Genomic DNA, 10317 nt, shown 5'->3' on the forward strand with positions numbered 1-10317 from the left:
CTTTGTAACGCAAGAAATGCTTATATGTTCTATATTAACTTTATTTTGTTTAATTTGCTATTGAGCGTAACAGTGGGGAATACTTAGTGTAGATAAAGGCTTAAAATATCAATAGAATGTGGCGACAAGCTATCACTCACTGCTTTACTGATACATCAGCGTGAGTTGTCTAAGAATATGTGTGCTGTGGCCCTTTGATCTACTGCGTGGCAGAGGCTGAATGCTTGTAGGCTCGACAATGACCTTCACATCAGGGATCGAGATCTTCGCATTTATTCCATAAAGAGACAAAAGTTTCGCATGTTCTACCGCGACGAGGCTGCGGAAAGCTCACGCAACAGACTTTGGTGCGTCAGCCAAAAAGGCTCCCCCTGCTGCAACGGGTGACTAAGAAGTCTAACCATAAGTCATATCGAATGAAAATGGATAAATAAGGTGCGATTTAACGAAAGAAAATATAACGACAGGGGTTTTGGGAATGTTAATCAAAATTTAAAAAAAGATACATATTCAACACAGATGCATCTGCATGATTCATTTGCTCTTGCAACGGAATTCATGACGGATGTCCTGACACTTTGCTTTTGAATTTGTTAGTGTAATGTAGAATAGATTTTTTTCCACCAGTTATAACAAGCCACGCAACCCAAAAATCAATCGAAAGCAAAACGTTTCATAGGTAGGACCAAGTTATAGTTCGTCCACATAACTTTAAACAAGCTGCAAGAAGCAATGCTTTTTATGGAGAGTACCGGCCAAGCACAGTCGCTGTTCAGATTTCTTTTGAAGGTTCGACTCATGAATAATGACTCAGTTAGCTGAAGTGACAGAGAAATTTAGTTGACCCATTGTTGAATTACCAATCCTTGAGATTTATATACTTTTGATGATATAGGACTCATGCAGCCCTGTCTCATCACTCTCCCACCTCTATGCTTTACAGTAGGGGCTACAGAGTCTTAGCCAGGCTCCAGTCAAATATGCTCTACCACTCCTGAAGCAGACAAATGTGTCTTTGTCCCATCAGATCCCAGAATTTGCTCCCATAATTCATCAGGAACTCTTTTCTGTTTTTTTTTTTTTTTTGTAATGCAGTTTAACACATTTTTAAAAATCTCTTCAGACACCACCTGCAGTGGTTTGACATAATGCAATGTCCTTGGCTATTTGAGTTGTCACAGAAATTCAGATTTCCACACGTAACACGTGTCAATTCTCGAGCACAGGGGTTAAAAACAGGCTCTCTGTTTCTCAGAGCCAGATTATGCAAACGGTGTACCATTCTTAGTAGACTTGTCAGAATTGTAGATCAGTTTAGCTGTGATTAAGTATAACATATTACTTTTGATTTCTGTGGCAAATTTTTAATTCTTTGTTATTCATAGTTTGTTCCTCTGGAGATTATTTTCAATGCAAAGTCATATGTAGATATGCAGTTATAAAACATCTTATCAGTCTAAAACTGAGAAAGTTCTGGTGTTTTAAATTAAGGTCTGGAATGTGCACTTTAATCATGTCTGAATCGTTTAACTTGTAATTGTACACTGAGGAGTAGAGGGGCAATTCAAAGAAAAATGTGAGTTGGGCCCAAGCATTATGGTGGGCACTCTAACTGTCAGACACTGCTCATCTGCTGTAGATAGTTATAAGGACGCAAAGCACACCATGCTGAGATGTGTCAAGTTTTCAGCTGCTAGCTCTTACCATCACCATAATTGTTCAAAAATACTACTTTGTGTCTATCAAACTGTCTTACATCTGTCTGTCTTTTTAATGTTTTCATAATAATAATAATAATAATAATAATAATAATAAATTATTATTATTATTATTATTATTATATAATTATAATAATTTATTATTATTAAGTGGCTTGACAGACAAAATAACACATTCACCTAAAAATGGTCAGATGCAAGCAGACAGTGTCCCAAGAGACACCGAATATCAGTCCATTAGTCCCTCACTCAGCATTGCTCCCCTTCATCTTAGATTCCTCAACTGTAGTGCTCCTCTTCATCTATAGAAGGCGCTCTTGAGCCAATTCCGATTGGTTCTGATAGAGGAAGCTCACAAGGCTCCAGCCAATCAGGTTGCAGGACAGAGAGGGTTTCTGGCCTAATCAACGACAACAGTCTGAAAGACGAAGAGGAGACGCGTCTGCTGTCTGAGACTGTAATGTGTTAGCATTCCGTGATCCATCCACAATCTCCCGTAAGTTACCCTTTTGCAGCGTTGACTGAAATTTGCGGAAATTAGCGAAATGTACTGACGAATGTCGATTAAATAAATAGCTGCGGGTCAAGGGTCTGTTCCCAAGCTAACTGACGGTGCAAGTGTGTTAGGTACTCTTTGCTAAGTTAGCAACTGGCTCTTGATAAATCTGCCAAAAGTAATTTGCATTCATAGTGCACTAATGGTTGTCTTCCTGAAATACATCCTTCCCTAAACATCACCAAAACCACCAGTCGATGCGGAATGTAGTGTTATCATTAGCATAATCGACAGGTCCGAGTCAGTTAGCTTAGCCATCAGAATAGTGCCTCCCCTGTACATAATATTTTGTTTTGTCCCGGTGAGAGGACAAAATGACAGCAGTAGCTGGCTTGTCAAGCCTGTTAGTGTTATATATTTCATAAGCCCTTTAATTATTTTATTCTAATAATTCTACTAGAAGTTACTGGTGGACCCAAAAGGTTTAATGTGTCACCCAATAATATTTTGTGCAAATACAAAAAGCCGCATTAATTGTTAGCAATTCCATGTGCAGATAACTTTGACCCACGCATCCTGACTTATTTAAAAATGATGGCTCGTTTGCGTTGCTAAAGATACGAGCAACTGCAACCAATCTTAACAAAGGTTATTGTTTTTTTGCAAAGTATGTGCTTGTTTTGAATTCGACAACGGCTAAATGCAAAATGTTAGGACCGGAGCCTCAGAAGAGTGGAACATTCGTGTGGTTCTACAAGTTCTCTCGCTGTCTCTCTCTACAGAAGCTCTAACTAGTTCACGCGTTTTAATCCTAGGAATTGGCATGCACGCAAACATGACATCTGGTAACTGAACTGCTTGGTCTTCAGACGCTACGAGCACCCAAGCCCTGGTGTGCAACTTCCCAACGAATGAGACTGAGCCATCGCCATCATGGAAGCAGAAACGGTAAGTTTTGTGCTCTAGCTGTTAACAGAATCCTACTATTTTGGTATTGCTTGTTTAACATAGGCTTCTATCTCACAAAACTGTTCAGGAGTTAGAAGTCTGTAAAAAGCATTTTGTAATTTGAGGGCAGCATTGTAATGTTTTTGTGTCTTGTGCAGGAAGTTATACCTATCTGGCAGAATAAGCCTCATGGATCAACTCGCAGTGTTGTTAGAAGAATAGGCTCAACTCTGCCACTCAAGCCTCCACAAAGGGCATGTTTCCAGGTACATCTAAAATTCTTTGTAAAGCTTTCGTCTTGAAACTGGGCCAATAACTTTTCTTCTGTGTGATTTACATCAACTTTTGTCTTTGTGCATTAGGAGCTACCTGGCCTGCCCACTCTTCGCCCTATGGATGGCCCCATAGTTCCTACTCTGGCAGACATAGCCTGGATTGCTGCTGATGAAGAGGAGACGTATGCCAGAGTGAGGTAAGTCTGCATTGATTCCCTCAAAGTCAAACATGAAGGTTGTGGAGCACTGCTAAGTCATTATTTTTTTAACAGCATTCAACCTCGCACTAATATTCCAGGTTAGTAGGTGTGCACTTATTGAAATGCTGTACAATGTTAACATACTGTTTCAGAAAGATGTTGATTCGGCTCTGGTATGGTTTTCGCCATGTTTTTAATGATAATAACTGAAATACATAAACATGAAAAATGGAGGTTGTATTGCAGTGCTATTGCATTGAGTTAGTTGAGATTGGATAGCTGCATTTAATCAGCACTTGTCAATTTTCTTGGTCAAAAGTAAAAGGAAAGTGACGCCAGAGAACACTAAGCACAGAGTGAAATGCACGCTCAAGCACATTAGGTTGGACATGAATAAAAAGTGCTATTTGGTGATACTAATCACTCATCTTTTTTTCAGGAGTGACTCTCGTCCTCTGAAACATGAATGGCGACCCACACCACTCCTGGTGCTCCACAGGAACTCTTCTGTGCCCAACTTCCGCCGCGAGGGCAAGCGAATGGAGGGGCTAAGGAAGCCTGGGGTCACTGCCATGAACCGTACTACAGCCCTACAGGATGAGCTCAGCAGACTACGAGCTCAGATCGCCAAGATCGTTTCAAACGATTCCGGTAGGAAACCCGAGCAGACGTGCGTCGCGCTGAACTGTTCCTCTGAAAACTTGAATCAAGAACATTGCAGCTGCAGACGGAAACTAATAGTGTATTTATTGATTCCAAAGACTACAATTCATGAAGCTGCTCACAACCATGCAGATTTAAGATTTGATTTGATGCTGTTAATTGAATATACATAACTATTTGTAAAAGGGAGTTGCTTTCGTCATGTCATTGATTGTCCTGTTGCCAAGTCGGCCGTCCTGATTCTCCTAAAGCTCTTTTGTACTAAGATGTCTGGGAATCAGTTTGTGGGTCAGTAACTAAGATTATCTGTGCTGTTCTTTGGCAGTTGGTCATCACACGTCAAAGAGTCCTGATAGACACAATGAGAGAATATAATCCTTTCCAAGTTTTGTAGCTTTCAGTTCAGTACGTTTCACTTGATGAATTTAAACATTTAGGTCATGCAGCTCCTATTATAATAATAATAATAAATAGTTGTCTCATAAAATAATCAAATTCTGCAAAGGGAATGTTTGATTTACTCTGAACTGTGAATAGTTTTGACTGTAGATCACAACACTCAACCAAAGGCACAGTTCACATCAGACATAACTTAGAAGAGCAGAAATTAGTTTAGTTGAGTTTAGCGTTTAATTGGCATTCTGTTTGGTATATTTCCACAGAGAAAAAAAACTCCCCTCAACAAAAGTGAACAGACGGACTCATTTCTTATCTTTCAGGTTCCAACTCCCTGACCCCTGACCTGCTCTCCCCAGATGACACAAGCATGAGCTTCTCCATGGCGCCTTTCGAGGCTGCGCCCTACCAGCCGGCCACCATGGCTCCTGCTTCCTTTGTCATCAGTGATGTCACAGAAGAGGAGGAGGAGGAAGAGGAGGAGGATGAGAAGGATATTTCTGTGGTGTCAGAGCTGGTCCACGACCCTCTGCCGCCTGTTTCCATGACGGCCTCAGCCACCTTTGATCTGGACAGACCCAGCATGGACTTCAGGGAGGCAGAGGAGGACACAGTGTCACTATCAAAGTCCACCAGTTTTGCTGATGTCACAGACATACTGAAGGACATGAACAGAATGAAGATGAGCAAAGACAGGTGAGGGATGTTGGTGTAAATAAAAAGCACAGCGTTAACTATTTGCTTGCTGTTTTGAAGTGACACTTTGTTTCTGCTTTGAGTCATTTCAGATACAATAGAGGCTGCATGTCCCTCAGGGAGGAGGACTCGGCCTCACTGATTTCAGAAGCTTTGAGGAAAAAGTTTGTCCTGAAGGAAGAAGATACCGCTGCTGTGACAAGGAAGTAGCCAGATTACCGTTAGTCATCAAAACCTGATCCTGCTGCTCCATGTAAGTCAGGAGAAAGTTGTAGAGTTTGGGATTGCTTCTTTTTTTTTCTTTTTTAAGTGTTTTGTTTAATTCATTTTTGTGTGTTTTAATTGCACATGTTTTTTCTTATTTGTTTTCAGTTCTTCAGTCTAATTTTTAGGCCTTTGTCTAAAATGTCTGAATATGGGATCCTCAACCTTGTCCCAGAGACAGGCAATGGCTATATGCCAGATTTGGAACAAAAAGAAACACTCAAAAACCGAAATGGGAGTACCATTTAGGCAACAACGGTCAGTTTAAGCACTATGTTGTACATTATGTTCAGTGTAACTTTCTTTCTTTCAATAAGGACTCAACAGACTGAATTCTGGTGTTGTCCAGTCACCTTGTCCACACGTTTTATGGGAAGACACAGAAGAGGCTGACGTCAAAGCCATTATCATTTAGTTAAGGCTATTTTCTCTTTTAAGAAGCATGGTATTCAGGTTGCCGTGGGAACTCGTTTCAGTTTTCTATTTTTGTTTTGACTTTTTCCGCAGATGAGATAAGCAAATAAACCTTTTTTTGTTTTTGCCGGTCGCATAGAGAAGTCTTCTAACATACTTGAACATATTTTATCTACAGGTGAAAATGCTCTTATGTACATGCAGATGTGCTGTAGCTTATGGCGTATAGGAGGAAGAAATTACCTTCAGATCTTTGACTCTCAGAATCACACACCCCCTCTGTCTGCCCTGTTGTTTGTGATTAACGTATAGGCTGAGAGTCGGAAAATAATGGAGCACTGATTTGAAACCAAAACTCAAAAGGAGTATGAGTAGATTTATAGTCGAAAGAGTGTAAATCAAAGGACGTACGAGTGAAATATTTGTCAACTGTTTGCAGTTCTAACTGCAGGCAGAAGCTTGAACAGGTCTTTATGCGGAGTGTAGGCGAAATAATTGGTAAAAGTTTTGTGCGAGTCAGGGTTATGAGACTAATATCCTTATTATTTCCCCAGACGCCTTACCACAGATCTATTTCCTAATTTTATTCCTTCATTAGATCCAAGTGCCATGGGTTTGTTTTAATCAGCCCACCCTGTATCGCCTCCCCATAATATACCCTCCATCCTCCCCTTTTTTAAGATTTCCAAACAAACATCCACCATCTTAATCAGTTATACGTGTTGTACTCCTTTAATGTTTGTTTTTTTTAAGAATAAACCCCCATAAAATGCTTTCACCTCTGTCATTCTTGAGAAGTTAACGGTCATGTTTGTACTTATACAACAAGGAATTCTAGGCTAAACGTGTAGAGTCGGCTAAACTGCTGTGAAGTGAACAAGGATGCTGTCTGTGTTGATTTTAAGCAATGGAGTAAAAGTATATTTTGTATTGCTGGAATTGGCCTGCAGTCATTTAATTCCTCATTGGGCAAAGCAATGAACTGCAAATACTATACACAAGTTTGAATTCATTGGATGCGTCTCTGTGCTGGAGATGGGGAAGCTTACACAGCATACACTAACTACGACATCACTCATCCTCATAAGAAGGGGAACCTTGCTTTGTTTATTTTGAATTTCTACTATAGTTTGAGCGCACGTTACCATTGAACCTGAGCCCTCTGTCACCGTCATGTGTATGTTTTTATGTTTTTGTCATGCAATGACCTGTAAATAAAGATTGTGCAGATGTTTTGAAACGATGAGTAATTCTTTGTGACTTTAGCATGCAGTAATGCATGTCACCACATGAAGGCAGTGCAGGCAAACAAACAACAAGGGATTTCCATCTTTTTTTGTCTCAGTTTATTGAAGACATGTAGATGATGTAGTTTTAAAAATAATTTTTATTTTTATTTTTTTAGACATGCTCATTTACTTTCCTTTTGACACATTTTAAACGGTTTGGATTCGCAAAATGAAACACCTGCTGGGACATCTCACAGCTAGTTGTGTTAATTGGCATTAGGTCTGTAACGTCACATGGGTGTAATCAGAGCAATTTTTGCTCTTGACATATGGGGGTATATTAGGTCAGAGTTAAAAATGCCATCATCTTAAACTATGTCTCATTTGCAAAGGAACTTTTTATTAATTGACACTACGAGTACTATTCTAATGAATGTAAGCGAATAAGACTGAATTGGCTTATAATTGGATTGAAGTCAACTATATCAAATTTAATTTGTATTGAACTTGTTTCTCTTTAAAGTGCCTTATAATGTCTTATGTTGAGAGTTGTTCACTTTAAGTAAGCTGATTGAAATGTAATTGAATCTGTTTGCTCCAACCAGACCAATATCATCTGGACAAAGTAGACCACACTGTTGGGGATCATTTTCTCTGATTTTCTGATTTAGAGCACAGTTTGTAAGGGTGATTGGTTGTGTGTCTGGGGTGGTCAGAATCGCAGAGCTTCTTATTGCTCAGTATATCTTAGACTTGCAGTACAGCTCAGCAGAATCGGAGTCAGTGACTCGAAGAAAATTAAAAAAAACTGATTAAAAGAATGCTGGCTCAGTGGTGGGGACTGCATTAGAGTTGATTGTGAAAAGAAGTAGTTTATCGAGTCAATGGACAGTACTGCACATCCTCTATATAACGTGGTGTCTTCAGCCCAATGCTTCTTCAGCTCTGCTGCAATAAGGAACGGTACGTGAGATCATTCTTGCTCACTGCAACATCCCTACTTAATGACTAATGATTTTTTATCTTCTCTGTTTTTCCTTTGATCAGTAATATTTCTTACACCAGCCTAATTGCCCTTCAGGATTAACAAAGTTGTACTCACGTCAGTTAAAAAGAGGATTTCAGAGAGGCTTTCAGAAGTGAAGATTAGAATAGGTCTAAATGTACGCTGGGTCCTCCAGGCTGAAGAAGTGAGAGAAACTTTTAGTCATTGTGTAGCTTACAAGCCAGCATCTGTATTACACCTATTAAAAAAAGCATGGCTCTTAAGCAAAATACGAGGTGCTAAACTTGCCTGATTGCGGCTGTGCCCCTATCTCTTACTGAAAGCCTTCGGTGCATTATGAAGCACAACTTAAAACAACCAGTGTCGCTAAACATAGACACGATGCAACACAATAGCAAACATACGCCCGTCACAATTTATTTGAATCGTGTCTTTGCATTTGATTTGAAATAAATATAAAATTCTCTAAAAATGAATACAACTTCCATTGCATTGTTTAAACAGCATACTGTTTGTTTTTGTTTGTTTTTTTACGAAACAACATGGAGTACAACATAAAAGTAGAAATAAGTCCTGCATTCAAGTGTTATCTATAGCAAATACAGAATATTCTAATGATAGATAATTCATGCGTTCACATTTATATACATAATGAACTCAAGATGTAGTTCATTTCATAGTTGGCAATGTGGAGATGTAGTGTTTAGCGCCATCACCTCAGCAAAATGGTTCCTATGTGGGACCTCTTCTTTGTGAATGTGCCCTTTGTGCGTACGTGGGCTTACTCCCACAGTCCTATGTATGTTGGTTTAATTGGTGATTCTAAATTAGCTTCAAGTACAAGTTGAGTGTTTGTGGTCGCCTGTGTTTTATGCATTAGCCCTGTGATAGTCTGGTGACCTATCACCCAATGACAGCTGGGGTAGGTCCCCCTCCATGACTCACCTGGAGCAATAAATATTTGTATTGCTGTAAAAACAAATACATTTTTGATACCCTGAATGGTTATGAAATAAAAACAATTTAGTAAAAAGTATTTTTTTTCCCCTTCATCTGCATTAAGTATCTTCAAACTGTGTGAAACACTAATAATACTATCCAACCATAGCCCTCAAGATAAAAATATAAGCAGTTTGTGCCATCAGATCACCATTTTCATGTGAAATAAAACCTGACATCTACTCATCACATGCAGTACTTCTTCACTTGATTACTCCACTGACTGTCTGCACACTTAATTTCTATGATTATTGTTAACCCACATTCATTCTCATTTCCTGTTCTTTCCCAGGATGATCCGGCCCCCTCTGTGATTCACAGTCTATTTTCTCTGAAAGTCCTTGGCCTACTTTGTCCCTCATCACCTCCACGATGGACTTTCTACCTATTTTAGATGCAGGGAGATGCCTGTGGAGGGCTCAATTAATGGAGCTCAGTGTCAAAACGAGGCTCTGTTAAATCTATAAATACAGGCTCTCGGTTCAAAGTGACATTGACACATTTTCATCACTACATCTTTTGCTTGAAGAATTTCAAAGCAGGCTAAAGCACTCTTAAATAAGCTGGAAGTTCCCTGAAGCTATTAAAAGTGATGAATTCGACAGTGACTCAACTTAAACTTTCACACCTATGACCTGTGTCTTCACCTTTTGGTTTACAATGACTTGACCTCCTCTTTGAGGTCAAATTTAAAATCGAATCTGAATCAACGCTTGATATTTCTGCCATCAGTATTTACACATAACAATTACTTCCCACCTGGAGGCGGTCCAGTTTGGTTAAATCCCATCCCATCACTATCTGTGATGAGCAAACCTGCCAACAGGTAGAGCATCTGTCATCATGACTGGCCAGCATGGCTCCTCCATCACCCTGCGCCTCAGAGCTTTCTATCAGTGTCTTCTTATGTTGCCGGAAGCCTTTCATAAGAAGGCCTGTCACTGGAAACAGAGACATTACTCCAATGTCCTAGCTGGTTTCCCATGCTGCTGAGTGGCATTTGTTACTTTTAA

General features: G+C 39.6%; 1 protein-coding gene across 5 annotated transcripts; it reads left to right on the plus strand.

Annotated features, from left to right (window-relative positions):
* The first annotated feature begins 2083 nt into the window (after positions 1 to 2083).
* On the plus strand, positions 2084 to 9615 carry mtfr1l (mitochondrial fission regulator 1-like). Of its 5 annotated transcripts, none has more exons than XM_075448078.1 (8): positions 2084 to 2214; positions 3030 to 3162; positions 3321 to 3428; positions 3525 to 3634; positions 4077 to 4288; positions 5020 to 5392; positions 5476 to 5645; positions 9597 to 9615. In XM_075448078.1, exons 2-7 carry the CDS (start codon positions 3148 to 3150, stop codon positions 5600 to 5602), a joined length of 945 nt encoding a protein of 314 aa, XP_075304193.1. In that variant the 5' UTR covers positions 2084 to 2214; positions 3030 to 3147; the 3' UTR covers positions 5603 to 5645; positions 9597 to 9615. The 5 variants fall into 5 exon arrangements, with proteins under 5 accessions (XP_075304193.1, XP_075304192.1, XP_075304190.1 ...); XM_075448077.1 differs by lacking the exon at positions 9597 to 9615 and adding an exon at positions 5765 to 7310; XM_075448075.1 differs by lacking the exon at positions 9597 to 9615 and having other exon boundaries at positions 2085 to 2214; positions 5476 to 7310.
* The last annotated feature ends 702 nt before the right edge of the window (positions 9616 to 10317 follow it).

Source organism: Odontesthes bonariensis, chromosome 17, assembly GCF_027942865.1.
Source record: "Odontesthes bonariensis isolate fOdoBon6 chromosome 17, fOdoBon6.hap1, whole genome shotgun sequence".
Lineage (NCBI taxonomy): Eukaryota > Metazoa > Chordata > Actinopteri > Atheriniformes > Atherinopsidae > Odontesthes > Odontesthes bonariensis.